Raw genomic sequence first — 24,669 nt, forward strand, 5'->3', positions numbered from 1 at the left:
CTGACCCACTGTACCACCCAGTCCCAGAGTATGAAAGGACAGTGACTGACCCACTGTACCGCCCAGTCCGAGAGTGTGAATGGACAGTGTCTGACCCACAGTACCAGCCAGTCCCAGAGAGTAAAAGGACAGTGTCTGACCCACTGTAACACCCAGTCCCAGAGTGTGAAAGGACAGTGTCTGACCCTCTGTACCACCCAATCCCAGAGTGTGAAAGGACAATGTCTGATGCACTGTCCCATCCAATCCCAGAGTGTGAAAGGACAGTGTCTGACCCACTGTACCACCAAGTCACAGAGTGTGAAATAAGAATTTCTGACCCACCGCACACCCAGTCCCAGAGTGTGAAATGACAGTGTCTGACCCACTGTCCCACCCAGTCTCAGAATGTGAAAGGACAGTGTCTGACCCACTGTATCACCCAGTTCAGAGTGTGAAAGGACAGCGTCTGACCCACTGTACCACCCAGTCCCAGAGTGTGGAAGGACTGTGTCTGACCCACCGCACACCTGGTCCCAGAGTGTGAAAGAACAGTGTGAACGACTGTACCACCCAGTCCCAGTGTGTGGAAGGACTGTGTCTGACCCACCGCAAACCAGGTCCCAGAGTGTGAAAGGACACTGTCTGACCCACTGCACACCCAGTCCAAGAATGTGAAAGGACAGTGTCTGACCCACTGTCCCACCGAGTCCCAGAGTGTGAAAGGACAGTGTCTGACCCACTTTGCCACCCAGTCCCAGACAGCAAAAGGATAGTGTCTGAGCCACCGGAAACCCAGTCCCAGAGTGAGAAAGGACAGTGTCTGACCCCCTGTACCACCCAATTCCAGCGTGTGAAAGGACGGTGTCTGACGCACTGTGCCACGTAGTCCCAGAGTGTGCAAGGACAGTGTCTGACCCACTGAACCACCCAGTCCAAGAGTATAAAAGACAGTGTCTGACCCAACGCACACCCAGTCCCAGAGTGAGAAAGGACAGTGTCTGACTCACAGCGCACCCAGTCCCAGAGTGTGAAATGAGAGTGTCTGACCCACTGTGCCACTCAGTCCCAGAGTGTGCAAGGACAGTGTCTGATGCACTGTCCCACCCAGTCCCAGAGTGTGAAAGGACAGTGCCTGACCCACAGTACCACCCAGTCCCAGAATGTGAAAGGACAGTTTCTGACCCACTGTACCATCCAGTCCCAGAGTGCGAAAGGACAGTGTCTGACCCACTGTGCCACCCAGTCCCAGACAGCAAAAGAATAGTGTCTGAGCCACCGGACACCCAGTCCCAGAGTGAGAAAGGACAGTGTCTGACCCACTGGACCACCAAGTCCCAGTATGTGAAAGGACAGTGTCTGACCCATTGTACCACCCAGTCCCAGAGTGTGAAAGGACAATGTCTGACCCACTGTACCACCCAGTCCCAGAGTGTGAAAGGACAATGTCTGACCCACTGTACCATCCAGTCCCAAAGTGCAAAACGACAAAGTCTGACCCACTATACCACCCAGTCACAGAGTTTGAAAGGACAATGTCTGCCCCACTGTACCACCCAGTTTCAGAGTATAAAAGACAGAGTCTGTCCCACCGCACACCCAGTCCCAGAGTGTGAAAGGACAGTGTCCGAACCACTGTACCATTCAGTACCGGAGTGTGAAAGGACAAAGTCTGACACACCGCGCAGCCAGTCCCAGAGTGTGAAATGACAGTGTCTGACCCACAGTCCCACCCAGTCACAGAGTGTGAAATGACAACTTCTGACCCACTGCACACCCAGTCACAGAGTGTGAAATGACAACTTCTGACCCACTGCACACCCAGTCCCAGAGTGTAAAAGGACAATGTCTGACGCACTGTGCCATGCAGTCCCAGAGTGTGCAAGGACAGTGTCAGACCCACTGTACCACCCAGTCCCAGAGTGTGAAAGGACAGTGTCTGACCCACTGCATCACCCTGTCACAGAGTGTGAACGGACAGTGTCTGACCCACTGTACCACCCAGTCCCAGAGTGTGAAAGGACAGTGTCTGACCCACTGTACCACCCAGTCATAGAGTGTGAAAAGACAATGTCTGACCCACTGTACCACCCAGTCATAGAGTATGAAAGGACAGTGTCTGACCCACTGTCCCACCCAGTCCTAGAGTGTGAAAAGACAATGTCTGACCCACTGTACCACCCAGTCCCAGAGTGTGAAAGGATAGTGTCTGACCCATTGTACAACCCAGTCCCAGAGTGTGAAAGGACAGTGTCTGACCCACTGTACCACCCAGGCACAGAGTGTGAAAGCACAGTGTCTGACCCACTGGACCTTGCAATCCCAGAGTGTGAAAGGACAGTGCCTAACCCACTGTAGCACCCAGTCCCAGAGTGTGAAGTGACAACTTCTGACCCACCGCACACCCGTCCGAGAGTATGAAAGGAAAGTGTCTGACCCACTGCACACCCAGTCCCAGAGTGTGGAAGGACAATGTCTGATGCACTGTGCCACGCAGTCCCAGAGTGTGCAAGGACAGTGTCTGACCCACTGTACCACCCAGTCCCAGAGTGTGAAAGGACAGTGTCTGTCCCACTGCACACCCAGTCCCAGAATGTGAAAGGACAGTGTCTGACCCACTGTCCCACCGAGTCCCAGAGTGTGAAAGGACAGTGTCTGACCCACTGTGCCACCCAGTCCCAGAGAGCAAAAGGATAGTGTCTGAGCCACCGGACACCCAGTCCCAGAGTGAGAAAGGACAGTGTCTGACCCACTGGACCACCAAGTCCCAGTATGTGAAAGGACAGTGTCTGACCCACTGCACCACCCAATCCCAGAGTGTGAAAGGACAGTGTCTGACCCAAAGCACACCCAGTCCCAGAGTGTGAAAGGACAGTGTCTGACGCACTGTGCCATGTAGTCCCAGACTGTGCAAGGACAGTGTTTGACCCATTGTACCACCCAGTCCCAGAGTGTGAAAGGACAATGTCTGATGCACTGTACCACCCAGTCCCTGAGTGTGAAAGGACAATGTCTGACCCACTGTACCATCCAGTCCCAGAGTGCAAAACGACAAAGTCTGCCCCACTGTACCACCCAGTCCCAGAGTGTGAAAGGACAGTGTCTGACCCACTGTACCACGCAGTGCTCTGGTGTAAAAGGACAGTGTCTGACCCACTGTACCACGCAGTGCTCTGGTGTAAAAGGACAGTGTCTGACCCACTGTACCACCCAGTCCCAGAGTGTGAAAGAACAGTGTCTGACCCACTGTACCACCCAGTCCCAGAGTGTGAAAGGACAGTGTCTGACCCACTGTACCACCCAGTCCCAGAGTGTGAAAGGACAGTGTCTCACCCACTGTACCACCCAGTCCCAGTGTGTGAAATCAATGTCTGACCCACTGTACGACCCAGTCTCAGGGTGTGAAAGGACAATGGCTGATCCACTGACCCACCCAGTCACAGAGTATGAAAGGACAGTGTCTGACCCACTGTACCACCCAGTCCCAGAGTGTGAAAGGACAATGTCTGGCCCACTGTACCACCCAGTCACAGAGTGTGAAAGGACAATGTCTGACCCACAGTACCACCCAGTCCCAGAGTGTGAAAGGACAATGTCTGACCCATTGTACCGCCCTGTCCCAGAGTGTGAAAGGACAGTTTCTGACCCATTGTACCACCCAGTCCCAGAGTGTGAAAGGACAGTGTCTGACCCACTGTACCACCCAGTCCCAGAGTGTGAAAGGACAGTGTCTGACCCACTGTACCACCCAGTCCCAGAGTGTGGAAGGACAGTGTCTGACCCACAGTACCACCCAGTCCCAGAGTGTGAAAGGACAATGTCTGACCCACTGTACCACCCAGTCCCAGAGTGTGAAAGGACAATGTCTGACCCACTTTACCTCCCAGTCCCAGAGTGTGAAAGGACAGTGTCTGACCCACTGTACCACCCAGTCCCACAGTGTGAAAGGACAGTGTCTGACCCACTGTACCACCCAGTCCCAGAGTGTGGAAGGATAGTGTCTGACCCACTGTACCACCCTGTCCCAGAGTGTGAAAGGACAGTTTCTGACCCATTGTACCACCCTGTCCCAGAGTGTGAAAATACAGTGTCTGACCCACTGTACCACCCAGTCCCACAGTGTGAAAGGACAGTGTCTGAACCACTGTACCACCCAGTCCCAGAGTGTGGAAGGACAGTGTCTGACCCACTGTACCACCCAGTCCCACAGTGTGAAAGGACAGTGTCTGACCCACTGTACCACCCAGTCCCAGAGTGTGGAAGGACAGTGTCTGACCCACTGCACGTCACCGTCCATGTAGTTAATTATTTAATTCTTTTTTGTTTTGCTCACGATGTCTTTTATCTGGGTTAACAGCGCATTCACCTTGATCCTTTCTGCATTATCATGAGTACCTGACCTCTACTATCAAATCCTACAATCCAAGTAACCAGTTGCTAAAAATATTAAAAGTCAGTGAAAAGCTTATTGCATGACTATCTTATGCTGACTGGATTTAGAGATGTGTGGGCAACCTGAGCTGATGTACCAGAGTTTTACCTGTGGACAATCTCTGTACCAATATGGATAGTACTCTCATCCTTTATATGTAAAGGTACAGGGTCATCAAGCGATCTGGGTACATCAAGTAGAGAGTAAAAAAAAAACAGCAATGGAGATGTTTGAGAATATCAAAGGCCTTGTGTTTTGGGTAAAAATAGTCAGAGTATGAGGCCAAGCAGTCTAGCAATGCAGGCAGTAACCATCGCAAATTACAAATGATGCCAAACAGCATTTACTTTGCTTTTTTAAATTACATCAGAATGAGGATTAAGTCTTCAGCGTGACATCGAGATTAGCTGTCAGGAGCTGACTGCGCTGATAAGAAATGACACACTGGATCTTCGCAGCTCCACTGTTGTGATAATTGCACCACATAAAACTATGAGCTGACCATTTTACTATGCACTTCCATGTAAATTTGTGCCCGTGCAGGTATTTGTACAGGTATGTGTATATGTACATGATGTATGTCAATGTATTACATAGAAGTACTTTGAATTTTACAGCACAAAAACAAGTTCTTCAGCCCGATTGGTCGATACTGGTGTTTATTCCCCATATGAACCTCCTCCCACCTTCCTTCATTTCACCATACCAACATACCCTTCTATTGCTTTCTCCCTTATGCATTCATCTAGTTTCCCCTTAAATGCATCGATGCTGTTCACCTCAACTAACTCACATAATAGGAAATTCCAGATTCTAACCATTTTTGAATAAAGATATTTCTCCTGAAATCCTAAGTAGATTTATTAGTGTCCATCTTATATTTATAACCCTTAGTTTTAGATTCCCTTCAAGTGGAAATATCTTATCTACATTCACCCTATCAAACCCCTTCACAATTTTAAAGACCTCGAATCAGGTTACCTCCAGCCTTCTCTTTTTAAGAGAAAAAAGCCCCTGCCTGTTCAATTTTTCTTAAGAGTTTTGACCTCTGCTTTCATCCTTGTAAATCTTTTTTTGCACCTCTGCAGTGCCAATATATCCTTTTTTAATATGGAAACCGAAATTGAACACAATACACTCAAGTGTGGTCTAATCATGTTTGTATGTAAATTTAACATAACTTTTCTGCTTTTCAATTCTATTCCTTTAGAAATGAACCCCAGTGCTTTGTTTGCATTTTTATGGCCTTGATATTTTGTGTTGCTTCATTTAATGATGTGATTCTATACCCTCAAATTCCTTTGCTCTTCGACACCATTTAGACTCATATTTTCTAAGGAGTATACGGCCTCCTTATTCCTCTGACCAAAATGTGCAACCTCACATTTATCTAAATTCATCTGCCATATACAAGCCTATACTGCAAGTTTGTTAACATCTTTCTGCATTTTGTCATATCCTTCTCTGTATTAACCATGGCCTCCATTTTGGCATCATCCACAAATATTGATGTTGCACTTCAGATTCCCAAGTCCACATATTTTAAGTAATTGGTGAACAACAGTGGCCCTAGCACTGATTCCTGCGGAATAACACTTCCCACCTTCCGTCTGTCTCAGGAGTTGTCTTTAACCCCGCCCCCTTGCTTTTTGTTTATGTGTATATGTGTACATGTAGGGTGCTTGGTTGTGCCTGTGTAAATATGTACAGGTGTGTATATGCGTTTATAAGTGTATGAATGTGATGCATACATGTGGGTACATAGGTGTGTATATACATTTTTGTAGTATATGTATTTGCATTTGAATTTTTCTGTGAGTGTTCATACAAGCAAGTGTGCAGGACACCAGCAAGTTTGAAAGAATAGGAGTGGAGTTGAGGTAAGTCAGTGATTAGATTTTGTAAAATCTGTAAGACTAAGGGAAGTGAGGAAGTGCATATCTCTCTGGTTCTGGGAAGGAATGAGTTAGAGCAGGCGAGTGCATTGAAGCTTGAGTTCCAACAGCAAGGATCCTGGTTGGAGGAAGAAGATGGGGGATTTGGGGTTTTGGTGGAACAAGAGAGGAAAGGCAGAGGAGCACGAACTATTGTGACAACAGAATAGAGAAGAACAAAAGAGGTTGAGATTGAAAAATTGAGGTGAATCTTGGAGGTAAGTGTGTGATCACCTATTAGCTGATTTCTCGGAGAAGAGGAGATTGGAGTGGGAGGACAACAGATTGGGGGGCAGAATGGAGTGGGGAGAGATCAGAGTGGGGGAGATTGGAATGGGGTTGAGATCGGAGTGGGGGAGATTGGAGCGGGGATGAGATCGGAGTGGGGGGACATCGGAGTGGGGGGAGATCGGAGTGGGGAGGAGATCGGAGTGGATTGGAGATCGGAGTGGAGTGGAGATCGGAGTGGGGAGGAGATTGGAGTGGAGTGGAGATCTGAGTGGAGTGGGGTGGAGATCGGAGTGGGGCGGAGATCAAAGTGGGGGGAAATTGGATGAGGGAGGCGAAAGGAGTGAGGAGGAGAATGGAGTGGGGAGGCGATCAGAGTGGAGGGAGATTGGAGTGGGAGGTCTTCGGAGTGGGGGAAGATTGGAGTGGGGTGGAGTTCGGAGTGGGGTGGAGTTCGGAGTGGGTGGAGATTGGAGTGGGTGGAGATTGGAGTGGGGTGAATATCGGAGTGGGGGGCAGATCAGAGTGGGGGGAAAATGGAATAGGTAGGAGAACAGAATGGGGAGGAGATTGGAGTGGGAGGACATTGGAGTGGGGAAGAATGGAGTGGGAAGGAGATTGGAGTCGGGTGGAGTTCGGAGTGGGTGAAGATTGGAGTTGGGGGAGATCAGAGAGGGGGGAAATTGGAATAGGCAGGAGATCAGAGTGGGGAGGAGATTGGAGTGGGGAGGGGCATGTGGGGAGGAAATCAGAGTGAGGGAAGATCGGAGTGGGGAGGAGATCGAGGCGAGGAGGAGATCGGAATGGCGAGGAGAATGAAGTCGGGGAAGGTTGGAGTGGGGAGGAGAATGGACTGGGGAGGAGATCGGAGTGGGGAGGAAATCGGAGTGGGGAGGAAATCGGAGTGGGGAGGAAATCGGAGTGGGGAGGAGATCAGAGTGGGGAAAAGATCGAAGTGGGGAGGAGATTGGAGTGGGGAGGAGATCAGAGTGGGAGGACATCAGATTGGGTGCAGAACAGAGTGGGGAGAGATCAGAATGGGGAGTGTTTGGAATGGGGGGAGATTGGAGTGGAGTGGAGATCGGAGTGGGAGGACATCAGATTGGGTGCAGAACAGAGTGGGGAGAGATCGGAATGGGGGGTGTTTGGAGTGGGGGAGATTGGAGTGAGTGGAGATCAGAGTGGGAAGGAGATCAGAGTGGAATGGAGATTGGAGTGGGGGGGAGATCAGAGTGGGGGGAAATTGGAATAGAGAGGAAATCAGAGTGGGGAGGAGATTGGAGTGGGGAGGAGATTGGAGTGGGGAGGAGATCGGAGTGGGAGGAGAATGGAGTGGGAAGAGATCGGAGTGGGGAGGAGATCGGAGTGGGGAGGAGATCGGAGTAGGGAGGAGATCGGAGTAGGGAGGAGATCGGAGTAGGGAGGAGAATGGAGTGGGGAGGAGAATGGAGTGGGGAGGAGATCGGAGTGGGGAGGAGATCAGAGTGGAAGGACATCAGATTGGGTGCAGAACGGAGTGGGGAGAGATCGGAATGGGGGGAGTTTGGAGTGGGGGGAGATTGGAATGGAGTGGAGATCGGAGTGGAGTGGAGATTGGAGTCGATTGGAGATCGGAGTGGGATGGAGATTGGAGTGGGGTGGAGATCGGAGTGGGGAGGAGATCGGAGTCGGAGGACATCAGATTGGGTGCAGAACAGAGTGGGGAGAGATCGGAATGGGGGGTGTTTGGAGTGGGGGAGATTGGGGTGGAGTGGAGATCGGAGTGGAGTGGAGATCGGAGTGGGAAGGAGATCAGAGTGGAATGGAGATTGGTGGGGGGGAGATCAGAGTGGGGGGAAATTGGAAATGAGAGTGGGGAGGAGATCGGAGTGGGGAGGAGATCGGAGTGGGAGGAGATCGGAGTGGGGGGGAGATCGGAGTAGGGAGGAGAATGGAGTGGGGAGGAGAATGGAGTGGGGAGGAGATCGGAGTGGGGAGGAGATCGGAGTGGGGAGGAGATCGGAGTGGGGAGGAGAATGGAGTGGGGAGGAGAATGGAGTGGGGAGGAGAATGGAGTGGGGAGGAGATCGGAGTGGGGAGGAGATCGGAGTGGAAGGACATCAGATTGGGTGCAGAACGGAGTGGGGAGAGATCGGAATGGGGGGAGTTTGGAGTGGGGGGAGATTGGAATGGAGTGGAGTTCAGAGTGGAGTGGAGATTGGAGTCGATTGGAGATCGGAGTGGGATGGAGATCGGAGTGGGGTGGAGATCGGAGTGGGAGGAGATCGGAGTGGGGGGAGATCGGAGTGGGGAGAGATCGGAATGGGGGGTGTTTGGAGTGGGGGAGATTGGAGTGGAGTGGAGATCGGAGTGGGAAGGAGATCAGAGTGGAATGGAGATTGGTGGGGGGGAGATCAGAGTGGGGGGAAATTGGAATAGAGAGGAAATGAGAGTGGGGAGGAGATCAGAGTGGGAGGAGATCGGAGTGGGGGGAGATCGGAGTAGGGGGCGATTGGAGTGGGGGGAGATCGGAGTGGGGGGAGATCGGAGTGGGGGGAGATCGGAGTGGGGGGAGATCGGAGTGGGGGGAGATCGGAGTGGGGGGGTGTTTGGAGTGGGGGAGATTGGAGTGGAGTGGAGATCGGAGTGGAGTGGAGATCGGAGTGGGAAGGAGATCAGAGTGGAATGGAGATTGGTGGGGGGGAGATCAGAGTGGGGAGAAATTGGAATAGAGAGGAAATGAGAGTGGGGAGGAGATCAGAGTGGGAGGAGATCGGAGTGGGGGGAGATCGGAGTAGGGGGCGATTGGAGTGGGGGGCAATTGGAGTGGGGGGAGATCGAAATGGAGTGGAGATCGGAGTGGGAAGGAGATTGGAGTGGGGTGAAGATCAGAGTGGAGTGGAGATCGGAGTGGAGTGGAGATCGGAGTGGAGTGGAGATCGGAGTGCGAAGGTGATCGGAGTGGGGTGGAGATCGGAGTGGGAAGATCGGAGTGGGAAGGAGATCGGAGTGGGGTGGAAACCGGAGTGAGAAGGAGATCGGAGTGGGAAGGAGATCGAAGTGGGGTGGAGAACAGATTGAGAAGGAGACCGGAGTGGGAAGGAGACGAGAGTGGGAAGGAGTTCGGAGTGGGGAGGAGATCGGAGAGAGAAGGGAACCGGAGTGGGAAGGAGATCAGAGTGGGGAGGAGATCGGAGTGGGGAGGAGAATGGAATGGGGAGGAGAATGGAATGGGGAGGAGAATGGAGTGAGGAGGAGAATGGAGTGGGAAGGAGATTGGAGTGGGGAGGAGAATGGAGTAGGGAGGAGAATGGAGTGAGGAGGAGAATGGAGTGGAGGGAGATTGGAGTGGGAGGACATCGGAGAGGGAGAAGATTGGATTGGGAAGGAGATCGGAGTGGGGAGAAGATCGGAGTGGGGGAGATTGGAGTGGGGAAGAGGTCGAAGTGGGAGTAGGTCGGAGTGGGAAGGAGATCACTTTGGGAGGAGATTCGAGTGGGGAGGAGATCGGAGTGGGGGAGATCGGAGTGGGGAGGGGTCTGTGGGGAGGAAATCAGAGTGAGGGAAGATCAGAGTGGGGAGGAGATCGGAATGGTGAGGAGAATGAAGTGGGGGGGAGGTTGGGGTGGGGAGGAGAATGGAATGGGGAGGAGATCGGAGTGTGGAGGAGAATGGAGTGGGGAGGAGATCACAGTGGGGAAGAAATCGGAGTGGGGAGGAAATCGGAGTGGGGAGGAAATCAAAGTGGGGAGGAAATCAAAGTGGGGAGGAGATTGGAGTGGGGAGGAGATCGGAGTGGGGAGGAGATCGGAGTGGGGAGGAGAATGGAGTGGGGAGGGGATTGGAGTGGGGAGGAGTTCAGAGTGGGAGGACATCAGATTGGGTGCAGAACGAAGTGGGGGGAGTTTGGAGTGGGGGGAGATTGGAGTGGAGTTGAGATTGGAGTGGGGTGGAGATCGGAGTGGGGTGGAGATCGGAGTGGGGTGGAGATTGAAGTGGGGTGGAGATCGGAGTGGGAGGACATCAGATTGGGTGCAGAACGAAGTGGGGGGAGTTTGGAGTGGGGGGAGATTGGAGTGGAGTTGAGATTGGAGTGGGGTGGAGATCGGAGTGGGAGGACATCAGATTGGGTGCAGAACAGAGTGGGGAGAGATCGGAATGGGGGGTGTTTGGAGTGGGGGAGATTGGAGTGGAGTGGAGATCAGAGTGGGAAGGAGATCAGAGTGGAATGGAGATTCGAGTGGGGGGGAGATCTGAGTGGGGGGAAATTGGAATAGAGAGGAAATCAGAGTGGGGAGGAGATTGGAGTGGGGAGGAGATTGGAGTGGGGAGGAGATCGGAGTGGGGAGGAGATCGGAGTGGGGAGGAGATCGGAGTGGGGAGGAGAATGGAGTGGGGAGGAGATTGGAGTGGGGAGGAGATCGGAATGGGGGGAGTTTGAAGTGGGGGGAGATTCGAGTAGAGTGGAGACCGGAGTGGATTGGAGATCGGAATGGATTGGAGATCGGAGTGGGATGGAGATTGGAGTGGGGTTGAGATTGGAGTGGGAGTTCATCAGATTGGGTGCAGAACAGAATGGGGAGAGATCGGAATGGGGTGTGTTTGGAGTGGGGGAGATTGGAGTGGAGTGGAGATCGGAATGGAGTGGAGAGAGATTGGAGTGGGAGGACATCGGAGTGGGAGCAGATTGGAGTGCGTGTAGGTCGGAGTGTGGAGGAGATCGGAGTGGGAAGGAGATCGGAGTGGGAGGAGATTGGGACGGGGAGGAGATCGGAGTGGGGGAGATCGGAGTGGGGGAGATTGGAGTGGGGAGGAAGTCAGAGTGGGAGGAGGTCGGAGTGGGGGTAGATTGGAATGGGGAGGGGATTGGAGTGGGGAGGAGATTGGGGAGGGGGAGTTCGGAGCGGGCAAGAGATTGGGGTGGGAGTTTTGGAGCAGGTAGGGGATTGGGCAGGGGGAGTTCGGAGCAGGGAGGAGATTGGGGAAGGGGTTTCAGAGCAGGGAGGGGATTGGGGACGGGGAGTTTGGAGCGGGCAGGAGATTGGGCAGGGGGAGTTCGGAGCAGGGAGGAGATTGGGGAAGGGGTTTCAGAGCAGGGAGGGGATTGGGGACGGGGAATTCGGAGCAGGCAGGAGATTGGGGAGGGGGTTTCGGAGCAGGGAGGAGATTGGGGAGGGGAAGCTCGCAGCAGGGAGGTGATTGGGGAGGGAGTTTTGGGGCATGGAGGTGATTGGGGAGGGGGAGTTCAGAGCAGGGAGGTGATTGGGGAGGGGGTTTCGGAGCGGGGAGGTGATTGGGAAGGGGGTTTCGGAGCAGGGTGGTGATTGGGGAGGGATTGTTTGGAGGGGGAACTGATTGGGAAGGGGAGATCAGAGCGAGGACGAGATTGGGGAGGGGGTGTTCGGAGTGGGGAGGAGATTGGGGAGGAGGAGTTCAGAGCGGGGAGGAGATTGGGGAGGGGGTGTTCGGAGTGGGGAGGAGATTGGGGAGGAGGAATTCGGCTTGGAGAGGTGATTGTGGAGGGGGAGTTGGCAGTGGAGAGGTGATTGTGGAGGGGGAGTTCGGAGTGGAGAGGTGATTGTGGAGGGGGAGTTCGGAGTGGAGAGGTGATTTTGGAGGGGGAGTTCGGAGTGGAGAGGTGATTGTGGAGGGGGAGTTTGGAGTGAAGAGGTGATTGTGGAGGGGGAGTTGGCAGTGGAGAGGTGATTGTGGAGGGGGAGTTCGGAGTGGAGAGGTGATTGTGGAGGGGGAGTTGGCAGTGGAGAGGTGATTGTGGAGGGGGAGTTCGGAGTGGAGAGGTGATTGTGGAGGGGGAGTTCGGAGTGGAGAGGTGATTGTGGAGGGGGAGTTCGGAGTGGAGAGGTGATTGGGGAGGTGGAGTTCGGAGTGGAGAGGTGATTGTGGAGGGGGAGTTTGGAGTGAAGAGGTGATTGTGGAGGGGGAGTTGGCAATGGAGAGGTGATTGTGGAGGGGGAGTTCGGAGTGGAGAGGTGATTGTGGAGGGGGAGTTCGGAGTGGAGAGGTGATTGGGGAGGGGGAGTTCGGAGTGGAGAGGTGATTGTGGAGGGGGTGTTCGGAGTGGAGAGGTGATTGTGGAGGGGGAGTTCGGAGTGGAGAGGTGATTGTGGAGGGGGAGTTCGGAGTGGAGAGGTGATTGTGGAGGGGGAGTTCGGAGTGGAGAGGTGATTGTGGAGGGGGAGTTAGGAGTGGAGAGGTGATTGGGGAGGGGGTGTTCGGAGTGGAGAGGTGATTGTGGAGGGGGAGTTCGGAGTGGAGAGGTGATTGTGGAGGGGGAGTTCGGAGTGGAGAGGTGATTGGGGAGGGGGAGTTAGGAGTGGAGAGGTGATTGGGGAGGGGGTGTTCGGAGTGGAGAGGTGATTGGGGAGGGGGAGTTCGGAGTGGAGAGGTGATTGTGGAGGGGGAGTTCGGAGTGGAGAGGTGATTGTGGAGGGGGAGTTCGGAGTGGAGAGGTGATTGGGGAGGGGGAGTTCGGAGTGGAGAGGTGATTGTGGAGGGGGAGTTCGGAGTGGAGAGGTGATTGTGGAGGGGGAGTTCGGAGTGGAGAGGTGATTGTGGAGGGGGAGTTCGGAGTGGAGAGGTGATTGTGGAGGGGGAGTTAGGAGTGGAGAGGTGATTGGGGAGGGGGTGTTCGGAGTGGAGAGGTGATTGTGGAGGGGGAGTTCGGAGTGGAGAGGTGATTGTGGAGGGGGAGTTCGGAGTGGAGAGGTGATTGGGGAGGGGGAGTTAGGAGTGGAGAGGTGATTGTGGAGGGGGAGTTCGGAGTGGAGAGGTGATTGGGGAGGGGGTGTTCGGAGTGGAGATGTGATTGTGGAGGGGGAGTTCGGAGTGGAGAGGTGATTGTGGAGGGGGAGTTCGGAGTGGAGAGGTGATTGGGGAGGGGGAGTTAGGAGTGGAGAGGTGATTGTGGAGGGGGAGTTAGGAGTGGAGAGGTGATTGGGGAGGGGGAGTTCGGAGTGGAGAGGTGATTGTGGAGGGGGAGTTCGGAGTGGAGAGGTGATTGTGGAGGGGGAGTTCGGAGTGGAGAGGTGATTGGGGAGGGGGAGTTAGGAGTGGAGAGGTGATTGGGGAGGGGGTGTTCGGAGTGGAGAGGTGATTGGGGAGGGGGAGTTCGGAGTGGAGAGGTGATTGGGGAGGGGGAGTTCGGAGTGGAGAGGTGATTGTGGAGGGGGAGTTCGGAGTGGAGAGGTGATTGTGGAGGGGGAGTTCGGAGTGGAGAGGTGATTGTGGAGGGGGAGTTAGGAGTGGAGAGGTGATTGGGGAGGGGGTGTTCGGAGTGGAGAGGTGATTGGGGAGGGGGAGTTCGGAGTGGAGAGGTGATTGGGGAGGGGGAGTTCGGAGTGGAGAGGTGATTGTGGAGGGGGAGTTCGGAGTGGAGAGGTGATTGTGGAGGGGGAGTTCGGAGTGGAGAGGTGATTGTGGAGGGGGAGTTCGGAGTGGAGAGGTGATTGTGGAGGGGGAGTTAGGAGTGGAGAGGTGATTGGGGAGGGGGTGTTCGGAGTGGAGAGGTGATTGTGGAGGGGGAGTTCGGAGTGGAGAGGTGATTGTGGAGGGGGAGTTCGGAGTGGAGAGGTGATTGGGGAGGGGGAGTTAGGAGTGGAGAGGTGATTGTGGAGGGGGAGTTCGGAGTGGAGAGGTGATTGGGGAGGCGATGTGATCAGGGAGGTGGAGGTTTGACGAGGGAGTAATCAGAGCACTTCTGCTTCTCTGGCTCTATGTTCAGATAAGATAATTTTTTAACTTATTTGAATTGAATTAGAGATACAGCACTGAAACAGGCCCTTCGGCCCACCGAGTCTGTGCCGACCATCAACCACCCATTTATACTAATCCCACACTAATTCCATATTCCTACCACATCCCCACCTGTCCCTATATATTTCCCTACCACCTACCTATACTAGGGGCAATTTATAATGGCCAATTAACCTATCAACCTGCAAGTCTTTGGCATGTGGGAGGAAACCGGAGCACCCGGAGGAAACCCACGCAGACACAGGGAGAACTTGCAAACTCCACACAGGCAGTACCCAGAATTGAACCCGGGTCGCTGGAGCTGTGAGGCTGCGGTGCTAACCACTGCGCCACTGTGCCGCCCAAATTAATGTAACTTCTTCATTAATTGAATTCAAATTCCACCAGCTGCTATGGTGGGATTTGAACCCATGTTCCCAAGACTTTAGCCTAGAGTTATGAGTTAATAACTCAGTGACAGTACCACTACACCACCATCTCCCCTCTATTTATTTGTTGGCAGCCACTTGCAGTTCCTTTAAGGATGGCTGGTTAATCTGCTTTGTGCCTGAGGGAACTGACTGCAGCACGCAGCATGCTATACTCAGACACCAACCAATTTTGAGAAGGGCCTGAAATAAGCATTTGGTCCCTGTTTCAAGCGGATGCCAAGGAACAACTACAAGGCATCCTTATCCTGTCGCGGAATAAGCGCAGGCAAGTCCCACACTACATTGAACCTTTCAACATATCTTTTATGCTGACCCAATTTCCATGCTACAAACTGTGACAGAATTCTTCCCACTTATATGTGCTGTACAGGCACAGGAACTGAAAGCGAGATACACAGTCACCATAGAGTACCAAACAGGAGTCAATTGTTCTCTTTTACCCTCTGTGATTTCTACAGGCACTGGAGCCGATGCTTGGATACACATAATCTGTATATACCCAGCAGGAGTGAATTTTACTGTGTGCAGTATACGTGACACAAGCCGGGACTGGAGTTACAATCTGATGTGGAGGGCAGATTTCACTTCATGATGTGCACTACACTCTTACCTGCAGATAGAGGGCACCACTGACAAAAATGGTGAATATATGACTGTTGCTATCCAGGCCATAAACTGTTTCCAGGGAGCTGTAGGAGAGGCAGAGAGATTGTTCTATGTTATTTGCAATGATCTTGAAAGAGAATCTTTAACCGATTAACTCACCCTGTTCCTCAACCTGCCCAGCCCCCCTCTAATTTTCCCTTGGAAAAGCTTGCTTTCCCAAGTGACTGAGATGGCACACTGAGCAGGGTAGGATGAGTAGCATAGTATGTCCCACTGCTCCATGGCCCTCCAAGCTGTGTTCCGCCTTCTAAACTTTAATTAGATTATAGAAAATGCCTCTTGGTGACAGGTATTGGGGGATATTTAACGTCAACATCTTACTCTATAACACAAATTGCAGAAGGCGGGCAGGTCTGGCAGCATCAGTGGAGATAGAAGCAGAGTTAATGTTTCAGGTCTGTGTCACTCTGCTTCTCTCTTCACAGCTGCTGTCAGACCTGCTGAGTATTTCCAGCACTTTCTGTTTTTATTTCAGATTTACAGTATCTGCAGTATTTTGCTTTTATTACAGAAGGAGGGTATTTGCCCATTGTAAATATGCCAATGTTAACTCTTTGATTGGAGCTATTACTCTAATCCCTGCACTTTCCCCGTATCCTTTTTTATTCTTCCTTTTCAAGTAGTTATCAAATTCCATTCTTCCTGTTCTATCTTAATAAACCTCACAGTAAAATGCTTCAAACATTCTATTTTCTCCTTTCCAGAACTCTAAACCTCCTTACTTTCTACGAGCAATTGAAGGACTTTATGCACACTGGAATAGATACTTACCCAACGTGTACCCGTACCTGTATGGAAGCCTACACTGAGATGTGCACGAGCTGTACAGGAAGAGATGGCGAATCACCCCCATTTATCCTATTTGTACAGTACTCATAATGTTTTATTGTAGTGATATAGTAATGTATGCTTGTCATGTAGTGATACTGTATGACATTTTGCATGATTTGCAATATAGTACCATTGTAATATAATGCAGTGATAGGTAGTAATATAGCAATGTATAGTTACAATATAATAATGTTTTACGGTAGTAATATATAATTATAATATAACAATTTGGTTATAATGCAGCACCATTTGCATTCTTTTGAATATATTAATAGCTCAATATTTAAATATACTACCATGGTATGGTTGTAATACTGAATGTAATATAACAACATTGTACATTTGCAATGTAGTAATACTGGATGGTTGTAATACAGTAACATTGTGGGCTGAATTTTGTGCTCATCCCGATGGTGGGTTTCATGGCGGGGGGGTCTCAGAGAATCGGGGCAGAAATGCCCACCACGGAACCTGACACCGGGAATCCCAGTTTTGATCCTCCCGGGAGCGGGATAGGCCAACAAAGGCCTTCCCGCCCAGAGGCCAAATAAAGGCCTGTTCCCACAGCCGCTGAGATCTTACCAGCAGCGGGGGTGTGGGTGGGGCTGGGGGCGGGTGCCTCCGCCATATGGGGAGGACACCTTGGAAAACGAGATGTCCTCCCTGTGGGCTTGTGGCGGGTGGGGGGGGGGGGGGTGAAATCCCTCCTTTGTGGGCAATTTGTGGCCACTGGAACAAATGTACCACCCAGGACCTGCTCCCCTGGACCAAACGCTCACCCCCCACGACGGGGCCTTCTGGACTGGCCTGGGTGACACCGCCTCACTTACCTGAGGTCCGCAGGGGGGTTCCAGCACTGGGCCTGGGTCCGAGGCCTTTGCAGTACCAGCAGCCAATACTGCTGAGCTGCCTGCCCTCTGACTAGCTGGCAGCTCTTGGGAATGGGACCCATCCCTATTAAGTGTTGAAAGAGACGGGGATCCCGCCTCCTAAAATTTTGACCCCAAAAGACCAGAGGATTGCTCTGGGGGTCAGAAAGAATGCAGAGGCAGGGTACCCCCGATTTTTCGGCCCATTGCTGGGAGCCCCGCCTCCTGCACAAAATCCAGCCCTGTTTGTATATGATTGTAATTCCCTCTCTAAACCTCTCTATCTTGATCTCCTCCTTTAAGATGCTCCATAAAACCTACCTTTTTGACTAAATTTCTGTACAATTGTCCGAATATCTCCTTACGTGGTTCGAACCACACTGGGTCATTTTACTATGTTAAATGAATTATATAAATCAAAGCTAGTGCAGCATTCTAGTAATGGTCCTGAACTCACAACTCAGATGCTATGAGTTCAAATCCCAGAACGGTGAGTTGTGACAGTGCCTGACAGCAAGATGCACGCAAATCCCAGATAGGATTGAATTGTCACTCATATCCGAATATCAGGGGGTGTGCAGTATATACAAAAAAAAAAAAAATTTTCTCACCACAAGACAAGAGTCTGTTTCATGACTCTTTTCCTTCTAGTTGCTGCTTGTCCAGACAGGGCAACATCAATAGTGTGCATCTGGGATAAGAGCAGCAAAAGACTGCAGGGCTAAACACTGCCAGTGAAAGAGGATCTGTTTTTACATACAGACAGGGCTGAGCTTTGTTTGAATTTTTGTTGCAGACAGTGAAAGGGATGAGAGGAAGATGCAGAGATTATGATCTGTCCACAGTAACTGCAGATCCTGTAAATAGATCTCATTCAGATCATTTAAACACAAACAAGGGGAATGTGGGCTGCTTTTCCTGCCCAGGTTCAGGGAAGCTGCCGTAGGACAGAAGAAAACCTTTCTAGCTATTTCTGCAAATATTATGTTCAGTCAGGTAAGGGAAGTCAGTGCTGGAGAATGAAACTCTTTCTATTTCAGGCCACTCACTGTAAGCAATAATCACTCCCAAGTCAGCTACAATACAGGTTAAATGCAGGGCAAATATACATCTACAATATTCCTTCAAATACTCCCATATCATGGGCAGCATCATAGGAATTCTAGAATCATTACAGCACAGAAGGAGACCATTTGGCCCATTATGTCTGTGCCAGCTCTCTGCAAGAGCAACTCACCTAGTCCCACTCCCTCGACTTTTCCCCTTAGACCAGCAAATTCTTTCTCTTCAGATAATTATCTACTACCCATTTGAAAGCCATGATTGAATCTGCCTCCACCACACTTTTTAGCAGTGCATTCATATCCTAAACACTCTGTGCATAAAGGCATTTTTCCTCATGTCACCTTTAATTCTTTTGACATTCACCATTGTCATGCTAGGCCCCCACCTGCCAAGAATGAGGCACATTAATTTTGTCGTGAACATTGATTTTAAACTGTTACTGGAGTGAAGAAAGGACTCGTTAAACAGATCAGCCGTGGCTGGAAAAGACATTTGCATATTATCAGATGGTGATTGGAAGGACAAGGACCATTCCTCACACATTCAACCCACAATGGACCTTGATCACCAGGGATTGTGTGTAAGAGGAGCATTCCAGAGACTGTTAAGGTGATATAATCCAAGACATGGTCAGATCAGTTAGTCACATGACTAACCTGCTTGGCAACCTGGAGTTTTCTGAATTGTACAAACAGTTACAACTCAGAGACTGTTGGTTTGCTCCTGGACTGAGAAGATCTCTCTCCTGTCTGCTCCCATCTTTTTTCTCACAAGTCTCTGAATCCACTGAAGACACATGAACCCCAAGAGAGAAAAGTCTCCTACAGTGAACAAAGTTTAAGAAGAATACTGGGTCCCAACGAAAAGCAAGATATACCTACAATCAAGGACTCTAAGAACCGTAACAAAAACTCTTCAGATATTGCCTCAAACTTTTCCACTTTATTTTACTGCTGCTCTTTTCTGTCTCTATTCGCATGTGTATATCGCATATACATGCTAGCGTGGGCATGTCGTGTATCCGTAGGCATTAACCGAATTAGAGTTTTCAGTTTAAGTTTAATGAATTTCAACTTTTCTTGTTTAAACCAAAGAAACCCTGTTTGTGCTGGTTTCTTTGCCTTATAATTGGAAAGCAGTGAACAAGGATTCATCAAGGTGGAGCTAAAAACATGGTGTGTTTAAAATTAAACCCTGTTACGGTAAGACCAGGTGAAGGCTGAGAGGGAACCCCTAGACCCTTTCCTCACCTGGTTGTAACATCATAAATTGGTGTCCTCTGGTTCTCGAGCCTTCCAACAATAGGAACAGTTTCTCCCTATCTACTCTGTTCAGACCCCTGCATGATTTTGAACACCTCTATGAAATCTCCTCTCAACCTTTTAGAACACATCCAGCTTCTCCAATCTATCCACATAACTGAAATCCCTCATCCCTGGAACCATTCTTATAAATCTTTTCTGCACCCTCTCTAATGCCTTCACATCCTTCCTAAAGTCGCGGAATTGGACAGAATACTCCAGTTGAGGCCAGACCAATGTTTTATAAAGTTCAGTTCCGATCCAACCCTCATGCTTGTGTTTCATTATAAACAGGCTACAATCTGCTAGCATACACTTCTGAGTATTCCTCCTCCCCACTGCAAAGATTGTGCCATGATCTTTTAAATGGATCAGTCCTTCCGTACCCACAAGCTTCTCCAATGTGCCGCTTAATATCGTCCCAAGTTACCGTGGGTTGGGTGTACTTGGTGTCTTGGGATAGCCCAGCCACAACCACCCCATCCAGGCTAAAAAGCAGACACCTTTTTTTTCGGATTCGTCGAAACCCTGCATCACAGCCATAATTTCTAAGTACTTTTCATCATCCCCGCAGGAGTTCCTCAGGGTAGTGTCCTAAGCCCAACCACCTTCAGCTGCTTCATCAATGACCTTCCCTCCATCACAGCATCAGCTGGATCAGAGTAAAGTCACTCTACATTGCCAGCTAAAGCTCTCCCAAGTGAGGTACAACACAGCTTAGATACAGAGTAATGCTATACTATCATGGCAAACTCTCCCAGCTACATCTTAGTTACTGAGTAAGGATGTCTCTATATTATTCCATCAAGTATTCCCAGGTTAGGTACACTGTGAGTTAGATGCAAAATAAAACTCTCACTACAGTATCAACTTAGTTGAATTTTTCAAGGAGGTCATTAATGTGGTAGATGAGGGAATGTCTGTAAATAATATTTATATGAACTTCCAGAGGCATTCAGTAAGGTTCCACACAAGAGACTGTTAGCATAAGTGAAAGGACATGCAATTGGAAACAACAGTTAGGACCGATTTTAACTTTTTACAAGTCGGTGGGTTTTGAATGGATTAAAATCAGGCCCAAAAGTTTTGATATAGGTAGGGAATTAGCTAGGAGGTAGGAGACAGAGTAGGGATAATTGATATGTACTCCAATTGGCAGGATACGACTAATGGTGTCCCCCAAGGGTCCTTGGCTTTTCACTATAATTATCAATAACTTAAATGAAGGAATAGAGAGCTGGATATTTAAATTTGATGTTGACTTTGTTAGGTGGCACTGTAGATGGTGTTGACGGGAGAAGAAAGTTGCAAAGGGACATCTATAGATTAAGTGAGTGAGCAAAACTATGACAGATGGAGTTCAATATGGGCAAGTATGAGGTCATCCACTTTGGATCTAAGATAGATCAGAATATTTTCTTAATGGTGAAAAGCTAGGAATTGTGGAGGCGTCCATGTATAGAAATCACAGAAAACTACTGAACAGGTATTTAAAAAAAGCTAATGGTTTGTTGGCCTTCCTCTCAAGGGGGCTGGAATACAAAGCAGTGGAAATTATGCTGCAGTCTTATAGAGCTATGGTTATACTGCATCTGGAGTACTGCGTTCAGTTCTGTGCACCACACCGCAGGGAGGGTATATTGACCTTGGAGGGGGTACGGTGCAGATTCACCAAAATGATACCAAGACTAAAAGGATTACATTTTAAGGACAGGTTGCATACACTAGGCTTGTAGTCTGTTCAACCTTGGATTACCTTGCCAAGGTCAAAGCTGACCTACTGTTTCTGCAGGAGTGTGGAATACCACACCTCAGCACCTACAGGCAGTGGTCGCGATGGTGGTCCCACGGGCCATCGATCTGGTCGGGGGGTAATGACTGCCGTTCCTCCGGCCTGGGTATTCTGCTGCGGGGAGGTAACTTCACCATCTCCGAAGTTAAGGAGGTGGTGGGCGGCCGCCTCCTCGTAGCAGACGTGATGTACAACAACGCTCCGCTCCGGTTGATCAACGTGTACGCCCCGGTACAACGCAGCGAGCGGCTGACCGTCTTCCAGCAGCTCCCACTGCTGCTGGCGACGTCCAGGCCGGTCATCCTAGGCGGTGACTTCAACTGCATCATCGATGCGGCTGGACGATCCGGCAGTGACGACAGCAAACTGGACGCTACGTCCAGATTCCTAGTAGAAACAGTTAAGGATGCCAAACTGCACGACGTCTTCAGCAAACCTGCAGACGGAGCGCAGCGCAGATACACATGGTCAAGATCGGACGGGTCTGCCCGTTCCAGGATTGACTTCCTGTTTGTGTCCCGTGCTGTCACGGTCGGATCCACCGACGTCAAGCCGGTGTTCTTCTCCGACCACTGCCTCTTACTGGCCGACTGTCACTTACAGGACGACCAGCGGGTTGGCAGAGGGACGTGGAAGCTCAATGCGACACTGCTGACCCCAGAGAACGTTGAGGAACTCAAAAGGGATTACAATGGTTGGAGGACCGTGAAACCCCTCTTTGAGTCTCCAGTTCACTGGTGGGAAGCGATTAAGGAGAACATCAAGAGGTTCTTCATCCACAAAGGTGTTCAGAAGGCGAGAGAGAGACAGAGGGAACTGTCCCGACTCCAGAAAATTATGCAAAATCTACTCCGGTTGCAGTCAATGGGGGTCGAGGTCAAGGAGGACCTCCAAGAGGTGAAGAGCCAGCAGGCCTCGCTCTTTGCCAAGGAGCCCTCCAAGATCATCTTCCGGTCCAGAGTCCGCTCCATCGAGCAGGATGAGACGTGCTCGCGTTACTTCTTCCAAAAGGTACACAGAGAGAGCTCTGTTATCAGCAGCCTGAAGGAAGAAGATGGCTCGGTAACGTCTTCGCAGTCCGACATACTAAGGATCAGCAAATCCTTTTATGCTGGGTTGTATGACGCGAAGCCCACAGACAGCAGAGCCTCCCAGTCCTTCCTGTCATCTATCACAGAGGTCTTAGACGACAGCAGGAGGGAGGGACTGGACAAGCCGCTAACTCTGGACGAGCTGACAAAGGCCGTCGAGTCTTTCGAGGCGAGTAAAACTCCCGGGAGCGACGGCTTACCGGTCGAGTTGTACTCGGCCCTGTGGGACTGGGTCGGCCCGGACCTGCTGGAAGTATACGAGAGTATGCTCCTGGCCGGCAGCATGTCAGAATCCATGAGAAAAGGCATCATCACCCTCATTTACAAGCAGAAGGGGGAGAGGGTAGAAATCAGAAATTGGCGGCCCATCTCACTGCTTAATGTTGATTACAAGATTCTGTCCAAAGTCATAGCCAGTCGAGTCAAGTCTGCTCTGGAGCTGGTGATTCACCCCGATCAGACCTGTACTGTACCCGGCAGGAAGATCTCTGATAGCCTCGCACTACTCAGGGATACGATCGCCTACGTACGGGACAGGAGGGTGGACACCTGCCTCATCAGCCTGGACCAGGAGAAGGCTTTTGACAGGATATCGCACACCTACATGATGGACGTGCTTTCCAAAATGGGGTTTGGGGAGGGAATCTGCAATTGGATACAACTGCTCTACACAAACATCAGTAGCGCAGTGTCAATCAACGGGTGGGAATCGGAAAGTTTCCCGATCAAATCGGGAGTCAGACAGGGCTGTCCTCTGTCCCCGGTCTTGTTTGTTTGCTGTATTGAACCCTTTGCTGAGTCTATTAGGAAGGATGCGAGCATAAGAGGGGTGACAATCCCAGGCAGCGGAGGCACTCAGGTCAAAACCTCCCTGTACATGGATGACGTCGCCGTCTTCTGCTCGGATCCGCTGTCCGTGCGCAGACTGATGAGTATCTGCGACCAGTTCGAACTGGCCTCGGGAGCCAAAGTTAACCACGGCAAGAGCGAGGCCATGTTCATTGGGAACTGGGCTGACCGATCCTTTGTCCCCTTCACCGTCAGGTCAGATTACCTGAAGGTGCTGGGGATATGGTTCGGAAGGGCCGGGGCGTGCACCAAAACATGGGAGGAGCGAATAGCCAAGGTACGACAAAAGTTGAGCATGTGGGGGCAGCGATCTCTCTCCATTGTGGGTAAGAACCTGGTCATCAGGTGCGAGGCGCTCACGTTGTTGCTCTACGTGGCGCAGGTCTGGCCCATCCCCCACTCCTGCGCCGTGGCAGTCACCCGAGCCATTTTCCGCTTCGTCTGGGGATCTAAAATGGACCGGGTCCGGAGGGACACGATGTTCAAATCTCTGGACATGGGTGGGAAAAATGTACCCAACGTGGCCCTCATCCTGATGACCACCTTCGTGTGCGGCTGCATCAAGCTATGTGTAGATCCCCAGTACGCAAACTCCAAATGTCACTACGTGCTGAGGTTCTATCTGTCCACGGTGTTGCGAAGGATGGGCCTGGTCACATTGCCGCGGAACGCACCATGCAGTTGGGCGGCGCCGTACCACCTATCCTTCGTGGAGCAGTTTCTGCGGAAAAACACCTTTGACCACCGGTCCATCAGGCAGTGGTCTGCACGGAATGTCCTCAAGGCCCTACGGGAAAAGGAAACGGTGGATCCTGTCGGATGGTTCCCCGAGCAGACCGTCAAAGTCATTTGGCGGAATGCCTCATCACCAGAACTTTCAAACAAGCACCAAGACGTAGCTTGGCTGGTGGTGAGAAGGGCCCTCCCCGTCAGATCCTTCATGCACACCCGAAGTCTCGCCCCCTCCGCACAGTGCCCCCGCGTTGGCTGTGGTGGGGAAGAGACGGTCGCCCACCTCCTCCTGGAATGTGCCTTTGCAAAGCAGGTGTGGAAAGAGATGCAGTGGTTTTTGTCAAGGTTCATCCCAAGCAGCTCTGTAACACAGGAGTCTGTGCTCTACGGGCTGTTCCCAGGGACGCACACCGAGACAAACATCAACTGCTGCTGGAGGACTATCAATTCGGTGAAAGACGCCCTTTGGTCTGCCCGAAACTTGCTGGTCTTCCAGCGCAAAGAGTTGTCCACCACCGAATGTTGCAGACTGGCACATTCCAAGGTCCAGGACTACGTGCTGAGGGACGCACTAAAGCTTGGGGCAGCCGCAGCAAAGGCTCAATGGGGAAAGACCACAGTGTAAGGTTCCCCCACCAAGCTGGACTGAGGGGCTGGAACCATGGGAAGCCCCTCGAACTGTATCGTTAATATTCTCAATTGCTGTAAATGTAAAAC

At 51.2% G+C, this 24,669-nt stretch overlaps 1 protein-coding gene across 1 annotated transcript in view; it reads right to left on the reverse strand.

The window, feature by feature from the left end:
- LOC137375169 (erythroferrone-like) overlaps positions 1 to 24,669 on the reverse strand; it is a 305,058-nt gene that overhangs the window by 17,587 nt on the left and 262,802 nt on the right. The window contains exon 7 of the mRNA XM_068041920.1: positions 15,367 to 15,445. Within this exon, the coding sequence (XP_067898021.1) occupies positions 15,367 to 15,445 (79 nt within the window). The remainder of the gene's footprint in view (positions 1 to 15,366; positions 15,446 to 24,669) is intronic.

Source organism: Heterodontus francisci, chromosome 11 (genome assembly GCF_036365525.1).
Source record: "Heterodontus francisci isolate sHetFra1 chromosome 11, sHetFra1.hap1, whole genome shotgun sequence".
In the NCBI taxonomy this organism is placed as follows: domain Eukaryota; kingdom Metazoa; phylum Chordata; class Chondrichthyes; order Heterodontiformes; family Heterodontidae; genus Heterodontus; species Heterodontus francisci.